This window comes from Phodopus roborovskii, unplaced genomic scaffold (genome assembly GCF_943737965.1).
Source record: "Phodopus roborovskii unplaced genomic scaffold, PHOROB, whole genome shotgun sequence".
Taxonomy (NCBI): Eukaryota; Metazoa; Chordata; class Mammalia; order Rodentia; family Cricetidae; genus Phodopus; species Phodopus roborovskii.
The window spans coordinates 14,918,262-14,943,590 of NW_026126629.1; the positions used below are offsets into that span (position 1 = coordinate 14,918,262).

Sequence of the window (25,329 nt, forward strand, 5' to 3'; positions counted from 1 at the left end):
TTTCCATTGATGTGTCAGATCTTTTCAAATGTGTTTTGCTACAACAAAATCATGAGTGGGAAATCCATTACCATGATAAATCACAGGATTTGATTTTTAATATCAAACCATCTTTTCATCCCTGGACCAAGTTGACTTCATTCTGTTTAGATACTATCACTAATGTTTGTTGACTATTTTATATGAAATGTATTAAAGAGACCAGTCCAGGTGTTTTTAAATATTTTGATTCATTTTACTATTGAGATGATACTGGTCACACGAGAATCTTTGGGGAAGTATTCTCTGTTCAGTTTTCTGGAGGTGGTTATGATATCAGTAATACCTGCTTCTTGAACATATGGCAAAGGCCAACAGTAAACTCTCCTGGTTCTGGAGGCGGGGGTGGGTAGTTTAAACTTCATGTCCAGTCCAGTTTCTATAATGGTAACATGACTACTCGGGCTTTCTATTTCTTATTTAGTGTGTTTTTCCAACTTACAACCTTCAAGGAATTGCCAATTGCAGACTAGTCATCAGGTCAGTTAGCATGCCAGTTTTCACAGTATCCCTTTCTTAGGATTTTAATGTCTATGACACCTACAGAGGTGGCAACACTCTCTTTTCTTACTGAAGAGCTTTATGTCTTCTCTCAAGGTTGTTGTTGTTTATTGGTGGGTGGGTTGTTTTATTTATTCTAATGTATTGGGCTAAACAGCAATTTTATCTTCATGAACAACAGTTTGGGGTTCCATCTCTTTTTTTTTTTTTTTTTTTTTTTTTTTTTTTTTTTGCCTTTCTGTTTTCTATTTTCTTGTTTCCACCCTGCCCCTGCTCTTTCTTATTTTGGATTTTATCTATTTTTCCAGCTTCTTGGGTGGAAGGTAAGGAACTGATTTGAGAACTTACTGCTTTTCTAAATGCTAATGCAACTTGATGCCACGTAACCATCAGCTTGTACCTTCCTTGCCAGGTGTTGTTAGTCTATCTCAATAATTTATCTGAATTCAGTTTCCCCATCTGTAAAATGGGGCCAAAAGAACCTCTTTAAAGACAGTTAGGACAATTTAACAAGATCCACTTCTAAACCCAAGGCTCAATGGTGGTACACATCAATGGCCCGGCAAGTGCCTCTTCCTATCCCTACGACCAGCAATTACCCCACCTCTGAGCAACATCCCAGGGCATGACATGAGCACCCCACAAACACAGAATGCAGAGGTTCACAAAACCATACGAGTTCAGCAGATCTGATCAACTGATTTAGAGGAATGTAAGCTGAGCTGTGGGGGACCAATCTCTAAACAGACACAACTGCTTGGGTGGGTTAGCTTTAAATGCACAAGCAAGGAACACAGGCTTAGTGAACATCCCAGAGCATCATCAAGTCTCTCCCATGAGCAAGGCCTCAGAGAACACAGATCCATGAGATTATTATAGGGAAAGTGTGGCTTTGGTGTCTGGGAGATCTGTTCTGCATGCTGATTCAGTAACTGGACCTTGCTGAGGCTTCACTATTGGCACAATGGAGTGAGCAGTAAGATCAAAGGAGTGATGAATGCCTTCTGTGTGTGGGCTAGGTCCTCTCTACATGTTAGGTACTCACCCACAGTGCCAGCTCTTCCAGCCCTCAGACAATGCTGTGATGTGGATGCCCACAGGCAAGCCAAGACACAGTGATTGAGAACATCGCCCAACTTCACATTCACTAGGAAGACTGAGGAAATTTGAATTTAGAAAGGCTGCACCAGAACCCAAGGTCTGGTGATAACCAACTCAAGGGGCTAAGCACTGAGCTAGACCAAGATATGAGGTTCGACAGCAACAGCCGGAATGCTAGAGTCCACAAAAGAAGAAAGAACAGTCCTGCCAGCTGTGCAGGGCTGGGGCCATGCTTAGGGCTGCCCTAGTTCCAGGAGAGGTATTTATAGTGCAGGATGCATCAAGCCGGTCCAGCTAAGCTGAGCCTGAAGCTGATTTGCACACTGAATCGGCCATTATCAGTTTGTTTCCATATAGCAGCTCCAGGGAAGAAGTAATTCAAGAAGCCCCCACCACCCATCTCCTAAGGAGCTTCTTGTCACTGCTGCTTTATAAGACACGTGGTTGGACATGGCAGAGCCTAGAAGATTACCCCCTCATCCTCACTGCTAGAAAGGAAATAAACCCAATCCAGAGGAACAGCCATGCCCAAGGCAGGCTATGTAGGTGGAGAGTCCAGGACTCCAGGCTCTGCCCATCACATCATTAACAGACCTTACAAGAGAAAACCATCTATGTATGAATGACACATACACACAAAGTGACAACACGACAAAGCATAGGGTGTGTGACCCCTATGTGTGCTAGAGCAAAAGGGGTATGCATGCCTCCTTGTGCAGATAAAAGAATAAATCAATATCACCTAGACAGAAACAGAAAAGGCTGCCTGCATCCAAACCCTACTCCAGCCCCTACACCAAGGGGAGGCTCCTCATGGAGGGCAGGGACAGAGGGCCTCACACGGATAGAAAGACCATCCTTAAGCTCACAAGGACTCAGTCACTACCCTTAGGGGGAAACCAGTTCTCCGCCTCCAAAAGCAACCCACATGGAAAATGAAATTTGCAGCCCACTACTGCCAAGCACTCTGCCAAGCATGCCCCCCTCGCCTCCCACCATGCCAAGTTGCCCATGGTACCTACCCTGCTACCTAAGCCACAAGTTCATTTTCCCAGACAGGATCACTGAAAGAAACAAAAGCTGAGATTGCTAAAGGGCTGGGAACAAGGGGGACAAGCATTTGAAGCAGTCCTCTGACTCTTAGGACACTATCAGGCAAGTCGAACTAACCTGTGGCTGTGGGACACATACTCACTATGCCTACCACCTGCCACACACAACTGCCAAATTTGTATTAAAAAAAAATAATAATAATGGCACTCAATCCAAGTGTGCTAGGCACAGTGTTAGACACAGCATGGATCTCACTTAACTGTCTGACCTGGTTGTGAGGCTGCACGCTGTGCAAGAGTTCAGGAGAAGCTGAGACAGGGAACCATCGTAAAACCTGGCTTTGCAGTCAGGGTCCCCAGATGAAACAACAAGATCTGAGACTCAAGGAAGTCCCAAGTAGACCACAGGTCCCATCCCTGTCCTACAGGCCTGCAAGGCACACAATGCTCATCCCCAGCCTCATTGCCCTACATGAGCCTGGCTAATGAGGGAGCACGCAAGAAATTCACCCTGAAATGCCCTTGGCCCTCCAGTTATCTATGTCAGCTTAGAAGGAAGGAGGCAAATTTATTGATCTTTCTTGGTCACTGTTAGCAAGATTCATAGCTAGCCACAAAGTACATTCATCTATGCTTCTGAATTTAATTACCACGGGCACCTGAAGAGTGTGTGTGTGTGTGTGTGTGTGTGTGTGTGTGTGTGTGTGTGTGTGTGTGTGTGTGTGTGTTCCCCAGACCTCTGGACATCTTACTTCCCCTTTCCCCAGTCCATCTGTTACCTCACACAATGGCTTCGGCTGAGGGATGTATGTGCAAGACCCAATATTCCGTGCCAGGATTTCAAAGTCAAGAGCACAAGATTTATGCCCTACAAGAGAGTTCTGCCTGGAGGGATTTATAAATATAGTGATTATGGTCCAGTGACCTAGTGTTAGACACACAGAGGGCTGTGGAGCCCAGAGGAAAGACAGGCTGGCTGTCAGGGAACCGGAAGTATAAAAGGCTTCCAAACAGGCATCCTGATGACAGAGGAATAGCGATCAGACAAGAAGGCATTTGGTGATAGCAAAGCAGAAACAGGAAGGCAAGTCTTTGGGAGTGGAAGTTCTCAGCTAGTATGCACTACCTCAATCCCCAGGCTTCCCCTGTGAAATGATGATTTCTCTGCTCTAAGAAATGAAGCCCCCAACCAAGACTCAGCACCTTCCATCAGTGAGAAGCTAGAGATAGCACATGAAGAGGAAGAAGCCAAGCATGTCACTATCACTCTAAGTGTCTAGGACTGTGACTGGCTCTTTTTCATGAAGCCAGCCCCCTCGAGGTGGCCCCTCTATGAGGTTCAAGTTCTTGCCACGTGGTCCTGGCTCAAGGACCATTTCTTCCATTCATCCATCCTACATCGAGGTATTGGCACCACCTTGGTGTTCACTCGGGTGCTTCTACCTCATCTGTGCTAATATCTGACATGGTTTCCACATTAAAACTTTCCTTCTCTGTGACAGAATAGATGTTGTTTCCATGCCTGAGCCCCAGCTGACACACCTGCATCATTGGAACCCAGGAGCAATGACAAGAGAGGCTGGGAAGAATAAAGGACAGACCCAAGGCCCACATGGGATATGCAAAGGGGCCTGAACTTTTGGAGGAAGGGCCATTGGGAGGTGTCAGCAGGGCAATGAGTTTAAGCAAAGAGATTTTGAAGGTATGCTGAGGAATGGATGGGTGCTTTCTAAGAGGTCTAGATACCGTGTAAATCCACAGTGCAGACTTTTGAGGAATGCATGGATGCTAAGAGGTACAGCATGTAAATCCATGGTGCACACATGTGTACAGGAACATAGGTCACTTCCACACAGTCACCCAAGAGGCTCTGAAGACATTCTATGAACGGATGAAAAGAGCTCAGTAGGCAGAAGGCTACAGCACCCTACGTATCCATGGAAAGGTAGATGAATGGATGGGGTGTGGCCCATCATACAACAGAATGTATTCAGTCTTCAGAAGGAGTAAGAGCCTGACACACACTGTGACATGGACAAAGCTTCAGAAGTTTATGCTAAGTCAAAGAAGCCAGTGACCTTTGATCCCACATCCTTCCTAGCCTCTCATCCCTATCCTGAGACACCCCGTGTGCCAGCAAGGGATACACATCATCTGGGGCCCAGGCAGGCCCACTTTGGCCACTCAGAAGAGAGAACTGAGCACAGAGACCAGTGTCAGCACAGAAGGCTAGATCACTCAAGAGCACAGAGACAAGGATAATGGTGGTGCTAGAGCCTGAACACAGCTACTGAGTATCAGCTGAAAGAACAGGAGAACATTCTAGAGATGGGTGATAGTGGTGCTCATAGAGCAATCTGAACACACTCATTGCCGCTGCTCTATGTTGCTAATGACAGTTAAAGTGAATATTTGCGTGATGTGCTCATTTTTCTGTAACTAAAAGAGTGGGAATTTCCCAGAACATGGCAGAATCTGATCTAAAGGGTGAGAGTCTACAGTGGCACTGGCCAGCAACACTAGACGGCCATGTGATGCTCCTAACGATAAGAATGAGTCTCCCTCCCAAGGCCTAAGTCCCCAGCTGGTTGGCCCTGCTTTGTGACTGTGTAAAAGATCACTGTGGGGTAACAAGAAGCAGAGAGGATATAAGGAGAGAGCATAGCAGTCAGAAAATGTCTCCCCTTCAAACTCCAACATACCCTCAGATGCTATCCTCCCGATCCTCTGCCTCCCTCTGCATGCCAGGGCACTGTGCCCAGAACACACCCACCTGTAGCTCATGTGGGGCGGGGAGGGGGGGCAGTCAGGAGAATGAGAATAAGTGTTTGCAATTTAAATCCTCGCTGGCAGCTGGAGCCTAGAGGCGCTGCTGGCAGAGGCCCACCTTGCTGAGTGGCTGTGAGACTGAGATGAGGATCGGGCTGGGCCTGGCACGGAGCAACTACACAGTGAATGTTTTAGTCTTCTTCTGCAGGACACATCATCTGTTTATGAAGCATCAGTGGAGCTGAACCAAGTGCCTTTGGTAAGCCTCCAGGTGCAGGGAGGCAAGGCCCATGCCTTCAGTCAGGACTTCGAGTTCATGTGACCACTCACCCAAGACATTTCCCTATGCATGGCCCAGCGCTCAGCACCTTTCCTGCCACAGCCCATAGAGACAGCCTGTCTCATCTCAGACCCGCTCTGACTGTCCTTGGTGTGTTTTGATTCCATTCCCTACATTAGCTCCCCATGTGTCCAGGCCCTGACCTTGGGCTACTCAGATCACTCTAGATCTGTGTGCTCTAGATCTGATCAGCTCCTCCTCAGCCCGGGCCCAATGCATGAGACCTCACACCTCTGGCACCTCAGGTCAGTTTGGCTCCACCATCCTAGAGAGATGTTGTCCCTAAGGATAGGACACATGGGGACTACTATCCTCACCCTGCTCATCACCTGTTTCTTGCTTCCCACACGCAATGCTACTGAAATTGTCTCTCATCAAGCTACTTCAGACCACAGAGAACCTTGGATTCATATCGTCTGGCTCTCTGGCTTTGCATGTTGTGTTTGACTTCGGCCTGATGACTCTTCTCCTCAACAGTATGGCACCCCAAAAGTCATCCTCCTCTGAGTCCTGGAGAAAAACAAGAACCAGAACCGGGCTCGCTCTCCTCCTGCTGCCTTATTTTGGTAACTGGCATCTCACCACCTTCTTCTAGTCTTCTAATTTGAAAAGAGTTCCTGTGATCCAGCAACTCAGCTTTCTAGCAACTCATTCCAGAGACATATGCTCACGGAGATGTCTATTCAGGGGTATGCCATGGCATTATGTGACGGCAAGAAGTGAGATGCTGCTGAACTGGCAAAGTAGACAAAGCAAGGCCATGGTCGTCCCCCGGTGGAGTGCTGAATGGCAAGCACGGAGCAGGGAATAGAAATAAGGCAGGGAGGTGGAGCCAGAGCCCAGAACTCTGAGTAAGAAAGGTCTCAAAACAGTAGGGGTGGGGCTGAAGAGTTGGCTCAGTTAAGTGCATTTGCTGTTCTTCCAGAAGACTGGAATCCAGTTCCCAGCCCTCCAGGGGAACCAACATCCTCCTCTGACTCCCCCAAGAGCCTACACAGAGAGAGAAAGAGAGGGTGGGGCATTCATGCACACACACACACACACATACACACACACACACACACACACAAAGTAAAATAAAATAAAATAAATCTTTTTTCCAAAAATACAGGCAGCACTGTCTTGCTTGTGTACTGTGCTATGTCTACAGGTAGGGTCTCCTGTGTATGCATGTTGCATGTCTAGGAGTTACCCTTCCCTTTGGAGAGGAAGATGAGGAGGTAGGAAATTTGTTTTTACATGAATTTTTTTCAGCAAGAATATTATTTTGTGCATTACTTACAAAATAGTAAACCATTTCAAAGCCAAAAATAAAAACAAAATTATCTTTCTTTATGTTCTCATCACCCTAGAAAGACAAGATACCTCTGACACCCCCACACTGCCCTCCACTCCTGACCAACCCTCTTCACTTCATCAGGCTCTCTAATGCTCACAGAACTGTGCCAAGCACAAAGCAGCACTGTGGTGCATTTCACAGCCTCTGTCATAGAGGGCATCCAGTTTACACTGTCAGGCCAAGGGGACATGTGCCAGCTCCCCTCTAAGTCTCCAAACACCATCCATCCATGGGTGGGTAGCCAAGAGAAGTAGACTGCACAGACAGGTGATGTTGCACTAGTGAGCAGCTATGGATGTCAGGCATGCAGGCCTGACCAAGCACAGATTCCCAGGACCTCTGCACCAGGCCTAGAAACTCCCACAGAGCAGAGCCTAATGCTCCACCACACCCACCTAGAATGGAAAGCTCCAGGCTGGCACAGGCAGGGTTGTGAGAGGTCTGCCTGAGAAAAAGCCCAATACAGCTTTCCTCTTCACCACTTAGGAGGTAAGCAAGAGCCACCATCCATGCTGTCCCCCTCTAACCAACATCTCTACCCCTTTTTGCTCTGCTTTCCTGAACATACAGCCACAGGTATGCCTATCACCCACCCAGCCAACACGGCCTCTTCAGCTTCAGCCAGTCTCATTTTCCTAGGTCTGCTGGGCCATCTCTCTCGCCACTGTCAGAAGCGCCTCCAGGATGTGCACTCTGGGTATGTGCATTAAGCAAACAAGTGAATGAGCAAGGGGAAAGTAACCAAAACAGTCACACACAAAGTCAAAACACATGTGTCCATGTTCCTATGACACTGACAGTCCTTAGACAATGAGGTTGGCCTTGACTCCCAGCCCTCTTACACACATCACCAACCACCAGGCCAGACTCATTATAAGGTAACTGCCAGCAAGGAAGTGGGTTCCTAGAGGCTGGCAGAGGAGACACCTGATGCCACAGGTAGGCTCCTGCCCTCTGGTGCTCAATGGCTACATCACCCCTACCAAAGCCTACACTCAGACACTTTGATGGGATGCTTCCACCAAAATCAAAAACATCTGGCTTCATATTGCTAGACTACCTGTTCAGCAAGCACCCACACCAAGACCCACCTGTATTCCTCCCTACCCAGATCTGGGGTTGTAGATATGGTATATACCACTATGTTGGTTTAACATGGGTGCTAAGAGTAGAACTCATGCCCTTATGTTTAAGCAGCAAGAACTTTGCCCATGGAGGTATCTCTCCAGCCCCTCATCCTGGCATTTTATACACAGCTTTCCTTGACCAGTCCTCGCTCTCCACCATACCTCAGAATGTCTTGAGCCTTCAGGGACAGTGGTAGGGAACCAGACTCCAGGCCTCCCAGAACCCTCTGCTCAGTGTTGGTGAACCATAGGCAGAGTGCTCACAGCAGCCTAGCTGTGAGGAGAGCAAGAAAATGAGAAACTGTCTGTGACCACAGGGATCCGTGTCGCTCTCAAATCCATCATTTCATTTCATTTCAGCTTCATGAGTATCCTCTGAGGGAGGCGTTTTTATTACCCTCACTATCCAAATGAGAAGGCGAAAGTCAGACAGAGTCATCAGTCTGCCCAGGAAAAGCCAAGTGTTTCTCTGAGATGTGCCCAGATGTGGCAAAAGCTAGGTACTATAGTTGTAACTGGAAATCTTAAGTAAAGAAATGGATGCTTGGGTGGGCAGAGCTCAGTGGTAGGTGACTTATCAATCTTATGCAAAGCTCTGTTTTATCCTCAACATCATAAAAGAATATGCTTCTTGGGAAAATAAATGAACAATGTGCCAGGTCAAAATACAAATGAATTCATTCACTCGTCAAATATTTAATGAGCGCCTACTAAGTTTCAACTGTTGTACTAAATGGCACAAACTCAACATCATTCAACATTAAAAAGTTAAAATCCTACCTGATTCAGGTGGATAGCAAAAATAATGCCCTCTATTGTAAGACGATAACTGGAGTCAACAACAGTTAATTGTAAATTTCAAGACAGCTATCAGAGAGGGAGCTTTGATGTTCCTAACACAAATAAAGGATAAATGATATCATCATTTCTTTGGTTATATTCATGCCAGGTAACAGATACTCCAATTTCTCTAATCTGATCATCAAAACATCATACACATGTGTGTAAATGTCACATGTGCCCCACAAATAAGTATAATTACATGTCAATTTAAAGTAACAATTTAAAATTATTTTAAAATAAACTGTGTCAGGAATTCACATTTTAGTTAGATTAAAAACAGACATTGAAAACAAAGTAAATACATATGAATTCAATGGCAGAAATAACGGGAAGGAGTGTCAAGTGGAAACACAGCCCGAAAGCTGAGGAAGTAGCCCATGGATGTGGAAAGGGAGTGTCCTGCACAGAGGACAGAGGCATACATTATCCCTTAGGGAGGGATGTGTCTAAAGTATCTGAGCAGTATCGGGGGTTCAGGAAATGGGGTGAGTGGCTTGGCAGGAAGTGGGACCTATGTAAAGACAGTGGTCATTTCACCCATGGGATAGTGAAAAGTTCCAAGGGCCCCAGAGAATCTTTAGATAAACAAGAAAACATCTTAGGAAACTCCCAGCCTTTCTGCATCCACAGTAATGAATGTTCCTAAAGCATTCAAGAGACATTGCCTTGTCCCAGGTCATGCAAGAGCCGATGTGCCTCCATAGTCTTATTCAGCCACCTAAGTGCTAAAAAGCAAGCAAGAGAAACCAGGACATCCCAGGTTTCTTACAGTCCTCTGTCATCAGCTGGCATCCCTTTTCAGGAAGTGAAGGAAAATCTCAAATCAGACGTTCTTGCCCCACTACGAGACTAAAAGCTGGGCACTATTGATGTTTAATAAGAATCAGGAGAAACAAATAGGCCAAATAGATGTTTATTCAGGGAGAAATAACTCATAACATAGACAGATGAACACCAGCAGGTTCCTGGTCCCAGGGATGCCTCCCGATGTGCTCCTGTCCCCGTGCTGCAAGCAAGAGAGCTCTCCGAGCCCCCTCCCCAGCCTTAGTTCCCCCAGGTCACATCCAGCCCTGTCTCCACCCCTCAATGGACATGGTCTATGCCACAGGTGCAGACAAGGTGAATATCTCACTACAGGGCACCCTGGAACACAGTTTTGTCTTTCTTGTTGTTGGTTTTTCTTTTCAGTTTTGAAACATTAGCACATATATTCCAAGCTGTCTTCTAGCTGACAGTCTTTGAGCTCCTGATCTTCCTTCACTCTCTCTCCAGGGCTTGGGTTACAGGGGTAATCAACCTACCCAGAAAGCCCAGCTTCTTGCCCTGTGGGGTGTTATTCTACAGAGTCACAAGAAAACTTGGCAACAGCAAAAGATTCCTAAATGCACAACAACCAAAAATGAATTCAAACTCCAGCATGTAAAGCATCGAAAGCGTTCCTGTAGCATTCTCCCGTGGTGAATCACACAGTGTCACTAATGCCTTGGTTCCAAACACTCAACACACATACTTTGTACTGTGCATGCCACCAGTCAGTGTAATGTCAAGGAATGTCACCTAAACACTTCACCCCAGATTCAAAACTACTGTAGCCCATTGCAGTGTTCTGACTGTTCAGATAAAGGTTTTCTCTCCTGTAGAGATGCAACACCTTAATTATGGAAATCCCAGACCTTTAACATTTTTCCACTACCATTCCTCATCGTGCAAGTATAAAACTAGCATATCTTTGGATCTGACAGTGTTGGTGTGTTTGATTTTGAAATTGCTATTGGAGTTACTGACTTGGGTTTCATTTTTAAAAATATTAAGTGAATTTTGGTTTGTGATTAAGTTTTCCCCTTTCTGAAATGTTCATAAACATACTCCTGCCATTTTGTACTACATGTATATAAAACAGCTATGAAAGCATTACTCAGTATAAAAATGAAAATACTTATGACTGTGGAAACATTGGAAATATCCTATGTCCTGTAGTATCTAACATCAAGTCAATATTTCTCCATATAATAATAATATACCTCAGTGTACAAATTTGCCTCATCTTTAATAAATGGCAAAAAAAAATCTATGTATAGCAAAGGACAATTTTAAATTAATCTCTTGGTTGTTTATTATCAATAAGTGTTTGATTTGCATGACTATTTTATATATATTCTCAGACAGTATAAATTTCTCAGACAAAAAGAGGTCATGAGTAGAGAATGTTTACAAAGCCCTGGAATAGCTGACAGCCACTACTTAGCTCATATAACGCAAACCATGGAAGGGCATGACTGACCCTGGACACAGCACACAGCACAGTGTGGACTGAACATGGTTGGGAACTACATCCCATTGGTCCCTTCTCGCACCTGTCAACACACCCTTCCCATGCTTCTTCTCGTGTGCAGGGGTGAGACCCGGAAGAGGGCCTTGCAAGTCAGCGCATCATCTAAAAGTCCACATTCGCGTCCTCTGAGGGGCACTACTGTATATCATGAGAAAACGCAAACAATCTGGCCAAGGTCACGATCCTGAGACTCCTTCAGGACCAGGATACGCAATGCCTCTGTGGATCCATGCTTGCAGCAGGCATCTCCTCACACCCCCAGATACACTCTGGAACCTGATGTGAGGATAAGGAAATTCCAGAGCTAATGAACTTTCATCTTCTGGCAAACACTGCAATTAACGCATCGCAAAGTACAGCTGCTTTGTAATTAGATTGAAGAACAAAACACAAAACACTTGTCCTGGTAAAGTTACTGTCAAACTTCTTCTGTAGGTTTCCTAGCAATTAAACTCACTTGCTCATTTCTTCTGGAAAAACGTATTTATTACTTCAATTTAAACTAATGCTGTAATGATCAGGGGTATTATTCATGAGATCTCTTGCCATTGCGCTTGAAGCCGCCAGTCCGCTCTGCCAGGGCTGGCACGGAGACTCCGCTGGCAAGAAGCACCGTTAGAACAGCATGGATTCTCAACATCCACTTTCTTCCAGGGAAGTTTACTATGGGAAGGCACGGGGGTGAGGTGCAGCGACTGTCTGTCTGTCTGTCTGTCCAGCTGAGGTGTGGTGTCCCACAGAACCACTGGTGCACTGTAGTGACACTTCGAGAACTCTAGATTTGATCCCAGCCTAGAGCAGGGACTGTGTGCTATAGATGAGAGTCCTTACTCCAAGCTCTCGCTGCCAGCCTGAGCACCAAGAAACAGCTGCGTTCTAGGCTGCATAGCAAGCCAAGCCTCAAACTCAATGGCTCCCTAAAGGTTTGGTATGCCTCCTTTGGAAACCCAGGCTAGTATGGGCCACAATTCAGCTACTGATGAATCAGGTTCCTGAATACAGGGTCTCACTAACAACCCAGCATGCAAGAACACAAGGCAAAGCAATATTTAAGCCACATGCAAATTACATCCAGTAGGGTGGTCAGAGAACTTGAATGATTTGCCCAATGTCACAAAGTTATAAAGACGTAGCACTCAAACCAACAAGACTGCTCCAGGGACCAGGTCCCTAACCTCAAGAACTGTCTACAGTCAGACAGACAAAGAGCCAAGTCCTTTTGTACCAAGGCTGTCCTGAAAGCACACACTCCTTCCTCCTCTCTGTTGCTCCCCCTGCCCCTGGCCCTCATGCACACACTCCTCCATCTCTCTGTTGCTCCCCCCCCCCTGCCCCTGGCCCTCATGCACACACTCCTCCATCTCTCTGTTGCTCCCCCTGCCCCTGGCCCTCATGCACACACTCCTTCATCCTCTCTGTTGCTCCCCCTGCCCCTGGCCCTCATGCACACACTCCTTCATCCTCTCTGTTGCTCCCCCTGCCCCTGGCCCTCATGCACACACTCCTTCATCCTCTCTGTTGCTCCCCCTGCCCCTGGCCCTCATGCACACTCTCCTCCATCTCTCTGTTGCTCCCCCTTCCCCTGGCCCTCATGCACACACTCCTTCATCCTCTCTGTTGCTCCCCCTGCCCCTGGCCCTCTTACTTGCAATCCCCTACCTAAAACACTCTCCCCACTCATTCCAGGACCCACTGCCCCTTGCTTTCCTAACTTCCACTTGTCCTTACACACCTGCTTAGACATCACCCCTTCCAGGAAGACCTCATTAACTCCCCTGCCACAGGATGTGGTGAATGGGTGTGCTCCTTTCTCAGCTGCCACTAAGGACTAGCTGGGTCCTAAGTCACAGCAATGCCTGGGAAGGGATGCTGGATCCAGCTACAGGGAGAACTGAGCACACACACATCACCACCTAAACATGGCTCAGGATGGGACCCTCCTATGGGCAGCATGCTAAGGGGATAATATCTTCTCCACATGAAGAGAAAGAGGTTTTAGCAAGAAACCATCATTATGACATGAGGATAGGGAAGGGCTTCTTAAATAAGACAGGTAAGAGAACAGCACATAAAAAAGATGACTACATTTGACAACAGCACAATACAGACCTTCTGTTTATGAAGACAAGCAACTGACAGAACGTATTTGCCACACTTAACTCACCAAAGAAAAGGCTCGGCATAAAAATTAACAGTTACAAGCAAGCATGTCATAGAAGAGAAAACAAAAATAGCCTGTGAAGATGTGAAAAGACCATATACAGAAAATGTAAATTAGTATCAGAGCAATACAACACTTTGCACTAGAATCCTCCCTCTACTCACATGCAACAGGAGACATCAGTTAGCACGGGCAGGGCGGGGGGAGGCGCTAGAGATGCCTCCTACAGGCATGAAGCAGTGTACACAGGCAAGCACACAGGGATGGACTCAGTAGATGTGAATAACATAAAACATGCATTGATCCAGCAGTCCAGCAATTCTGCTCCTCAGAATAAACACTCAAAACTCTTCACAAACCACCAAAAGATAAATATGAATATGTTCTTAGCAATGCTATGTGTAATACCAAAACCTGGAAATAATCCAAATGCTCATTAATGATCAGATAGATAAATTAGCTATGCTGTGAGGCAATAAAAATGATTACTCTATCTGCATCAAATGGATAAAGCTCAGAACCCTAGTGAAGAGTGAGAAAAGCAGCCATGGAAGGATTATTGCACATATAGAAGGTTCACAAAGAAGCCAACCAAACAACATCTATTACATGATCCAGAGCCATCAAGTAAGGCCAGGGACTGGCTAGCACACAGTCAATACCAGTTCAGTCCCCTCACAAGGGTAGAAAACGATCAGAGATGAGAACATGGGGACCATTTATATTTCTTAACTGAATGTGGATTCCAGGGATTCCTTTGATCATTATTAATATTTTGATTGGGAATATGCACTGCAATCATGTAGCTTCTAGTTTTTTTAAAGGGTGATTTTAAGGGGTTGGCAAGGTAGCTCAGTCAGTATAGTTTTGCTACACATGCACAAGGAGCTGAGTTCCCCTACACCAACACAAAAAGCCTTGGGAGGTTGGCAGATTTGGGAGGATCCTTGGGCTGGCTAGCAGCCTAATCAAAAGGCCTGTGTCCCAGTGAAAGACCTTGACTCAAAGAACAAGATGGATGACTCCTTAGAAATAACACCTGAGGTCAATCTCAGGTCATGCACACACATACATGATTGTACATACCTGCATGTGTGGGCACACATGTGCATATACGTACGTGTACACACACACACACACACACACACACACACACACCAGCATTTGAAGCATGAAGACAGAGAGTTCTCTGCTCTATTCCATCCAAACTTTTGGTATTTTCATGCTACGGATTTTCTACCCCAAATGTCAGTTTCCCTTCTATTTTTCCTTTTGCTGTCACAACAAGCACACGAGTGTTTTCCATGGAATTGTACCAAATGGCACCTCTCATATTTTGTAAACCAAATACATACAAACTCCTCTCTCACCCAGTATTAGTCAGATTTCTGTAACCATAGTGAAGTACCTGAGACCATTACCATGGAAAAAGACAGGTTTGTTTTGGCTCATAGTCTTGGACATTCAAGTTCAAGACCAGGCAGCGTGGGTGCTATGAGTCCATTCAAGTGCAGCAGTCATGGTGGTAGTACAGGGCAGGGAACTCTGCTCACATCACAAGTACAGACAGCTACAAAGGCAGGACTCCCCTAATCTCCCTCGGGGACATGCCCCATGGCCTGAGGACTTCCCTCAAGGACCCACCCCTTCAAGGTCTATAGCACCTCCCAACATCACTCTCCGGGGAACCAAGTCCTTAACATGAACACTTAAGGGACACTCGACATCCAAACATCAGGGCTTCCCTGCTCCAATCTCACACTTGATGCAATGACCAATCCTCAGTTCTACCAGGGGAAGACATTCCCGAGATCAAGGGAAGACTGACTGGGAAATGGGGAAGAAACAATCCTCTCCACCCCCCCCCAAAGGAAGGGTCTGATTGTGATGTTCACTACAGGATAAGCTGCTCCCTAAGGCATGCCTGGTCTATTCTAAGCCATGGCAATGACTCTGACTGGCTGGGTACCAGAAAAGAAAGCTAAAGCTTAGCAAGAAATTGAAAGGGGTCTTGGCTAAGTGCATGGGCTTTAACTCCAAACAGCATCTCCTAAGCCTATGTGCCTCACTGGCAAAATGTAGCATAAATGAAATAACATATGTAAAGATTCTTATAGAACAGCACTGAAAAGTCATGAGATCCCAAGCCACTTCTGTTAGACTTTGAGAGAAGTAAGAGAATTTATTACACACAATTTGCTTTTTAATTGAGCTCATCAGAAACTACATCAATGCAGGTACATTGGCAACATGAATCCACCATGACACATGGACATTCCACTGCCAGTGATGCTGTGGGATTTAGTACATGTATGTTGTGAGTGTCATGTGCCTTAGCTCATTAATGGGACTCCTGTGGGCAAACAGGCTGGGGTATTCACGAGGGGAATAGTCAGGCCGAGCAGCAAGAGTCATGGTAGAGAAACTTTTAAAGGTACAGACTAGCCCCATAGGTTGTCTAGAGGCTGATGGCCAGGGTGGGAAAAAGCATCAGGATCCCACACAGACTACAATAAAAGAGCTGTGACCTCCAAAGCAACTGACCCCAAATGGGTCAGGACCCTGGACAGCACCATCTGCAGGAGGCTGGGCATGGACTTCTGATGCTCCAGCCACTTCCATGCCCCACCACAATCAGCAAACAGAGGTGGCTTCCAGGCCCTCCCTTTACCATGGAATGCCTCCCAGCACCCTAAACATAGTTTTGTGTTACTGAGCCCACATTCAGCCTCTGCATCCTTCTCAACACAGTGATTCATATCTGATGAAAGCTGTTATTCACTCAGCATCTTTGTGGGATTAATGATAAAGGGCAGGCTAGCCAAGAACTAAATCCAACCCCAGTAAAGGTAGAGGAGCATCATATTAGAACAGAGAGGCACACTTTGGGGGCTGTTCCAGGTTCAGGGCTGGGGTTTGAAGAAGATGAGCTAGAATTATTTCTGCAAGATGAATCATTCTTCCTAGCTCCCTACTCCATCCTAGATCAGATGTCAGGCCACCCAGTAGCCCCATCTTTCTCCATCTCTCCTTTGTCTTTTTCAAAAATTATTGTACACTCACATGTCTTCATCCATGAGTTTGTCATTCACATAGTACCAGGCACAGTGCTGAAGGACAGTGAAAAGAAAAGCACATGGCCTACTCTTCTGGGCATGGCCACCTCTGCGGGAGTCCAGTGGACATCAGGGACAAGTCCCCATGAATGTCAGGCTGAGCCAAGTGGGCTGAGAATGGGTAAGCAGGAGACTAAGATGTCAGCTCTGCTGGACCGGGGTGGAAAAAGACACCTTTCCTGGAACATTTGCTATGTGAGTTAGATGGAAGTGAGAAGCAGAATGAGAAGACAGGCTCTGGGCAAGTGCCTCCGGGAACCACTCAGTCATCAAGGATCACAGAAGGCCAGACAGTGAGCAGGCTAGAGAGCTGGCACCCTGTCCCATCTCCTTTGCAGCTGTGACTCCTCAAAAGGACCCCAAGGAGAATGGTATGTACAGGCCAGAGACAAGAGGAGCAGTGGTACCTACGAGGAGAACTGAAAGGACATGCCCCACCCCTGGTGATGGTGCCCACACCTCCCACCGGGCTCAGTCTCAGCACCAACAGGAGGACAGTAAGGTTTGGTTCCTGGGGTGAGACCTGATTTCTCAGAGATGCCATGGGGCACATCAGTGCTGTTACAAGATCTCCAGCTCCTCCCAGGGGATCTGAGACTGAGCAAGTGTCAGAGGGAAAGGCCAGTTCCTGAGCATGCCAGCAGAATCCCTGGAGCTGTGAGCCACCCTTGTCCCCACCACCACCACAGTTATATTTCAACACAGTAACTCTTTGCTCTTTCACTTCTTCCTGGAAGGCTCCAAACAGTTTATTTGTTCAAGCCACTGAGGACAGTGAGGACTTAGGGAAGCAGAGTATTTAGGCAAATGCAAGCATACACTGATTTCTTTTCTTGGCAAAGGGATTATTTCACCAGGAGACAAAGCTGAACTTCAAAGGGTTGCACCGTTCAGTCTGAACCTCAGCCCAGGGGGCTGCCAAGCCTCACAAGTGCCCATCAAATTTGAACAGGTATTGGGGTGGTTGTGGCTGTAAAAGTGTAGCCTAGGAATTCTTAAGAAAACCACTTTGGATCCTGGCTGGTAATCACACAAACATGCATGGAAGATAAATACTGCAGACATGAAACTGTACCCACAGCAGATCGGCTGAACACACATGAAAATGGGTAAACTATGAAGAGCCTGCAAGCTGCACCATGGTCAAATCCTGGTCATTATACTGTACTATAGCTAAGCAAAGTGCTAGCCTTAGGCACCCTGGGCAAAGGGCACATGAGATCCTTCTGCATTACTTTTCATAATGGCATGTGACTGTCAATGGGAGCACAAGTCATGGAAGCCACTTTATCTGGGAGCCCGGGCTGATCTATTACAGAGGCACTTTCAGCAACCATGAAGCAGTCCCTCCAAAGCCCACTTTTGTAGTTTCCTAACAAGTAAATTATGCCTACTTCTTCAAAAGAGGTCTTTAAAGAAACCACTAATAGCCATTGTGTTCCCAGGCCCACCAGCTAAGGCATCCCTTCTTCTGATCTTCTCCCCAGCCCAAAACCCTAAAACAGGGCAGATCAAGGTGGGTGTAAATAAAAAGCCAAGGCTGGACCACCATCCAGCATGAGGGATAACCTTCAGAGGAGAAGACGCCAAGAAACCCAGGCAGGCAGCCTGCACCACTGCCTGTATGCAGCAGATCCCTGCCAGCAGTTTATTAATATTTTATTGAAAATTCTAAGATGATTCAAACTTCAGCTGTCATGATAAGGTGATGTTGCTAGGCAACTTTAGTGCCGATCTACAGATCTGTTTTTGCAGCTCTCCTGTGATACATGGTGCTCAAGGTTGGGCCCCACCACCATGAGGAGAAGTCAGCCCAGACCACCAATATGGATCTATACCCTGACAGCACCTCAGCACTGGGTACTATGGTTGAAGCCTCTGGTATTAAGGCAACCAGCACCCAGATGTCCCTGAAACCAAGCCTCGGCCCATCCACCCTGGACTCACCATACTCGCTGTCATAGAACATGACGAACTTCTGCCAGCGCAGCTCTGTCACCAGCCTGAGCATGACATCATTGAGACGGACGGGTGGTCTCGAAGCCAGTGTGTAGGCCTCACCATCAGGACTAGGGTTCAGGTGGCAGGCAGTACGTGGTGAACCCCCAGGGTTGCGCTGGACAAAGAGGTGTGGGATGTGCATGGCGTCTGTGAGGGACTGCAGGGCGTTGGCAGATGCACAGCCTGTGGATGTGACCAAGGCCAAAATTCCCTGGGTCATGAGGTCACAGGCTGGAAAGAGAGGAAAAAGACAGGAAGAAATCAGCATGGGACACTGATGCACAGGCTTCATTCCCACAGCTCTACCCAGAAGCTCATGCCTGTGACCCTGAGATGCCTCCCCACACAGATAAAGAGCCTTCCCAGGCAGGCCAGCTCCCACACAGGCCAGTAGCTCTCATTAGTTAGTTGCTGATAACCTTAACTCACCATGAACACTGAGAACCAGCTCCATATCTCAGGCTCATTTAACAGATGAGGACAGAAAGGTCCCAAATGGCAGGATGCATTGCCCCAGACAAGTCAAAGGAGGATCCACCCCAAATCCCCCTGATTCACCAAACAGAACTCTCAGTTAGACAATGTTTCTCACCTTGGGGCCAGTAGCCAAAATGCTGGAGAGGAGCATAAAATGCATGCTGGGGAATCTTTATGTCCTTTGTCATGGGCAAAGAACACAGTATGTGTTGTGCAATTGTTGGTTGAACTCAACTGCTTGGATCCGTAAGACCTGGATGATATCATGATGTCAGGAAGACATAATACTTACCCCCAGAGGATCCAAAACAGGGAAGGGAAGAGGGCAGGAGTCTCGCTCTCCTGGCCAAGTCCACTTGAGTCCTATCATAAGAATACTGGATCAAATCCCAGATGAAGTGATTGGCTCCAGAAGCCCAGGGTTGTTGAAAAGCCACTTGACAATCACAAAGGAAGATGCACCCATAGTTCAGGCAGTTACCAAGGGCACAGAGGAGAAATGAGACCGAGGTGACAACAGCCCATTCTAGGACTAACACACTCAGGACTTCCAAAGTCACCCAGTGACTACAAGGGGCATGCTGTTAGCCATAAACTCACACCTTTTATGAACATCAGAGCAGATAGAAAGGTCCTACTCCCCACCCCTAACTCCCTGAACCAGTTTTTGAGCAAGCATGTCTTATGAATACATTGTGTGACGGTGGGAAAGTGGGAAGCAGATGCAGTCTCCAAACACAGCCTGTAAATGGCAGCGAGCCATCTGCTGCACGCAGTAGGCTTTGAACAACTTCGACAAAGCAGTTCCTTCGTGGGAACCCCAGAGTTTATGTAATTCTTCAGACAGGGCTGAGAAGGAGGTGAAAAACAAGAGAGCTCACCCCAAGTGGAAGGAAGTGAGAAGCTGGAAAATATGTGGAAGGGGGTATCCCCTTCACCAGCTAGCACCAACAGCAGCTGCTCCCATATCAGGGCCTTGCCATATACACCGAGGACCATCATAGGTGATAACTCAGGCCCCAGTTCCCAATGATTCCCCCACTTCCTGTGCCATGGGTAAACAAGGGCATGAGGTCTCTCTCAAGGATCTCACAGCCACCAGAATGTTCTGCCCCCCCAATCCTGGATTCACAGAAATAAAATTACATTGTGCCTGTTTAAAGACATCCAGTGAGGACTAGAGAGATGGCTCAGTGTGTAAAATCCTTGCCACATGGCCGTGAGGACCTTAGTTCTGATGCCCAGCACACACATACAAAAGACAACACATTCCTTAGTTGCCTATAGTTCCTTGTGTTTCCAGCTCCATCCATGTTAACGTGTCTACTGGTATAGTCCTTGTTCAGATCATAATTAAGCAGTTGTGTTGGTAAGACTTCATGAGTGTAGCCTCTGACATTACCAGGAAGCACAATCTCAAAACAAACTCCCTGTTCTTCTGCTCTTACAACCTTTCCATCCCTTCTTTCAAAATGATTCCTAAGCCTTTGGTGCAGGAATTACATAGAAGTTCTATCCATCCATTGGAACTGGGTTCCACAACTCTGTATTTTGATTGATTGTGGTTTTCTGCAATAGTCTCCATGTGTTGCAAAAAGAACTATAGGTAACTAAGGAATGTTGGGCAATAGTCATCTCCAGGAAGAGAGCACCAATTGGTTATCCAAAACCAAATGGTCAGCCCTAAAAACATACATACAAGTAACATTATACAGACTTAACAAGTTGTATTTGGGTATTTAGGAACAAACACACATATGTAACAATAATTAATGAAAATGGAAGCCATATATAAATTTCAAAGAGAGCAAAGAGGGGTATTTGAGAGGGGTTGGAAGGAGGATAGAGGAAGAAAGAAATGATGTGATTGTATTATAATCTCAAAATAAAACTAATTTTTAAAAAGCACACCCATAATCCCAGCACCAGACAGGCTGAGGCAGGAGGAACCCTGTGCCTTTTTGACCAGCTACACTAGGTCAGTGAGCTCCAGGTTCAGTGAGAGGCACTACCTCAGTGACAGAGGCCAGCATCTGAAATTGACCACTTGTCTCTCCATGCATTCACACTCATACATGCTACACATACACACATGCATGCCTACCTGGGGGAAGACTTGCAGACACATCATGCCAGCACCTCATGCTCTTCATTCTCTCTCTATACTCTGGATTGACCCCCTCCACTCTGGAACTCAACTTCCTGCTCGTCCTTGCTTCAGGACTGACTGAACCTCCCGGGCTGGCAAAGCCTTCTTTCAGGATCCCCACACTTCCCCCACTATGGCACTTCACATTGTATCTACAACCACCTGAACCTCCTAGAGACTCTCAAGGAGGACAAGAGTGATCTCTGTCACGCTAACCACACACACACACACACACACACACACACACACACACACACACACACACACAGCACACGCAGTGGACAAAGGATGGAGCTCATAATGACTGGTGCAAGGATATCGTGGACCCTGACATTTTCATGCTCTGTGTCCCTCATTCCTCTCTGGGCACCTATCCAGCCCATGGGAACAGTGCTAGATCCAGAAGCATAAGAGGACACTTGGCAGTACTCAGAGAACACTGCAAACTACCTGGAAGATGCAAATAGGTGTGTGGTTATGGATGTGCTATACGCTGAAAGCACATACAGCCCTTACAGCTGTGCACCAAATACAACAACACTGGAAAGTACTTGTCATAAAAAGGAACATGAAAATCATACAAAAATATGTGTATTATGTATTTTACAGTATCAATTAAGTAAAATTCAATATACATGAAAGACCAGAAAGGAAAAATGTAAAACGTTCAAAGTGAACGCAATTTGGGAATACATTTCTTTTTTTTTTTCCTTACATTTTGCCAAAATTTCATGACATGAATAGGTAATTTATTTTTTAAAAAGCAAAAAGAATCCTCTGATAATGGATAAGCTGGAAACATGGAGGAAGAAGGGCTACTGTGTGAGAATTTCCTCAGAGCCAGACTCTGTTGAGATTTGCTATGTGTGAATCCATGTTGTTCTCATTTGTATCCACTTAGGAAACAGATTTTTGCTTCTGCTTCCCAGATAATAAAATGAGAGGCCACATAAGTATCAAGTGATGGTGCTGGACTAACGTGAACTACCAGTCCATTCCCATATTGCCACAGACATGGTTGAAATACTTCTGAGATATGGTCCAGAGAGGAAAAAACAGATACAACACTGTATGCTGATTACAATGTAATAGAAACATGCCTTCAAATAAGGCAAGAAACACAAATGGCTAAGCCACCATGATGGTGCATGGGTTGTTCTTTGATTCATTGTCTCTTCAATCCTGACATTGCATTAAAATATTAAACAATATTTTCAAATAAATTAAACAGTGCAGGGTTAATGGTCCGGGAACTCCATCTCCTGCATCCTTTCTACAAGCCATCAGTCACTCCTGGCTTATCATCCATCTGCCCAGCTCCCTCTTAAGTCACCACCTGACTTCTATGGTAAGCCAACTCCCTAGTCCATATACTCAAGCTCTGAAGTCACAGAACTTTGAGCCTCAGTTTCCCCATTTGTACATACATGCCACTGAACACCAGGGTTTGGCCCATGCCCTCCTTTTATTTCATGCATATGTCCAACATGCCAATAACATATACATATCTCCCTGTGCACTCTGGATCCTCCCAGGACACATATTCTATGATTTGGCAAGAGGAAAGAGAAAGGACGCTTTCCAGGATGCAGGGGATGTAGTTATATGGTTGGCATCAAAATCGCAAATGAAGATTTAAACCCATGGGAATAGGGAAGCTACCTTACCAAAGCTGTGAATAACAAAAGAGCTCAAGCTCCCATTTCATCCATCTGGCCAGCAGCCATGTGACCCTGGGCACATGCTATACTTTCTGAGTCTCAGTGTTCTAGTCAATGGAGATGACAGTCTCCACTTACCCTGGCTCGGAAGGCCAGTCGTAAATACTTTCTCCATCCATCCTGCACACAGAAAGGAACCAAACAGATGCCAGTTTTCTTTCTCTCCCCAGGGACCCTCCCTGTCTTCTCACATCAAGACCTGCAGCCAGCTCACACCCAGGACCTTCAGCAGTATTAGTTACCAATGGGTCTGAAGGCTCATCCCATCACTTTGGAGGCTGACATAGAAGTACTACCATGAATTCAAGGCCAGCTTGGGCTACATAGTGAGTTCCAGACCAGCCAAACCAAACACCGAAACCCTGTCTCAGGACCCCCCTTTTAAAAAGTCGCCTCTGATTTGGGGAAGAAGAAGACAGAAAGCAAGTGACATAAAAATATTAGGGAACAAACTAAGGAAAAGGGAGCGGACCTGCAGGAGGAAGCAGGAAAGAAAAGAAGAGAGGGGGGAGAGGCAAGAAAATGTCATGATAAAACATACGCTGATCTCAAACATCATTAGCAGCAATCAGACTTAGGAGCCACCCTGCCATTCCTCACCTGTGCTGACAGCCTCTTGGTATGAGGGGCGTGGTGGCCCCTCTGTGACTGACTACCTGCCGCACCACAAGCACCCAGCCTCTGGAGAAGGGAGGATTATTAAGGCTGGAAGTCTCTCCCAGGCGCTAATGGAGAGGCCCAATGTGAGTCAATTTTCAATCTACTGTGAATGGCCGGCTAATTGGGGCACTGTTGAAATGATGATTATTTAGAGGCTTCTAACATAAAAATAATAAGATCAAAATACATCAGATCAAAGCCAAATCAGCTATTAGCTTAATCAAGGTTGTGTGAGATGGGATGCTACACAGTTCATACAGTGCTTATACTGAGATGTTGAGCAGGGTCTGAGCCTGTGTCCGCTGTACAGGGCCCCACTGTGGGGCTGAGAGAGGAGCTGGCCCTCTCTAGGGGAACTCTCCCCCCAACACACACCTCACCCTGAATCAAATATCGATGATAGCACCCATTTCATGGAGTGGTCCTAAGCTCCAGATCCAGAAGAGCAAGAATACTGCCTGCTGTGCACACATGGCCTCAGCAGGCGGTAAGACTAGGGCAAAGACACTGTGGGCCCAGACATTTCCCTGCTCTTCTGTCTTATGTGCAGGGTCCTACACACTGCCGAGCATGCCGTGGGAACTCCACAATCCAGATTTCCCAGCTTGGAGCCCAGCAGTGCTTCCACAGCTCTCAGGAGGATAACTGCCTTGGATATCATTCTTTTCTTGCAGTATCGTAAGTCCATAAAGCTGATTTCTGTCTTGATCGCAATGCAGGTCACGATAGATTGGTAAGTGCTCCCTGAGCACAACTCATCGCACAGGGAAGAAAGAAGGAGATATGAATTGTAATGAACAGCAGTAGCAGTTCCCTGCCTGGGAGTGCACATGGTCTCCACTGAGGTCTACACCAGTCCGTAGCACTAGATTCCCAGAAATGAAGAGGAGGGAGGCTGCTTTGGAGACCTTGATTCACAATCACACTCCCACCAGCCTCCCTGTCCACAGCTGAGCATCTGGGTAGGACACATCAGGTGTGGTACTCACCCCTTCACACAACAGACTTTCTGTAATGTTCACCCTAGGTCCTGTGGCCAGGGCCATATAACCTGAAGAAATCAGAACCAGGCAGCTAGGTCCTTCCATAGTCAACGAGGGGTAGAGACAATGAAATCTTGGGGCCCAAGATTCACAGCTAACTCTATCCATTCTTGCTTGGGTAGAAATGCCTGTTGCAGCAAGCATGGCACTCCCAGGAGAGGAACAGGCCAGCAGGAATAAGGCCTGTTCCCACTGACAGAATTCCTCAGCTCAGTGAGCCCTGGGCGGCTGCCTGCAGGTGAGTGCTGGAAGAGAGCAAACATTCAGGCATGGAGGTATTCTGGGAAAGTGCACTCTTCTCCAACCCTCTGGGGTTGGTTAGGAAACTGCAAGGCCACAGGTGGGTGAGACAATGCTTCAGGAGCTTCTGCTAGATGAGATTCACCAATGCGGTCTGTCTCACCCAGCAGTGGCGCCAGCCACTATCATCCTCGCGCTGCCCTCGCCCAGCTACTCTGAATGTCTCAAGGCCAGGGAAAGCCACTCTCGCTCCCCCTGATAAACCAAGCCTGAACTCTGAACAGTCAAACCTGTCCTTGTGGGCCCTGCTCCTCTGAG

At 46.6% G+C, this 25,329-nt stretch overlaps 1 protein-coding gene across 1 annotated transcript in view; it reads right to left on the reverse strand.

The window, feature by feature from the left end:
• Nucleotides 1-25,329, reverse strand: part of LOC127238296 (glutamate receptor ionotropic, delta-1-like) — a 197,247-nt gene that overhangs the window by 45,177 nt on the left and 126,741 nt on the right. The window contains exon 3 of the mRNA XM_051206841.1: nucleotides 18,668-18,952. Within this exon, the coding sequence (XP_051062798.1) occupies nucleotides 18,668-18,952 (285 nt within the window). The remainder of the gene's footprint in view (nucleotides 1-18,667; nucleotides 18,953-25,329) is intronic.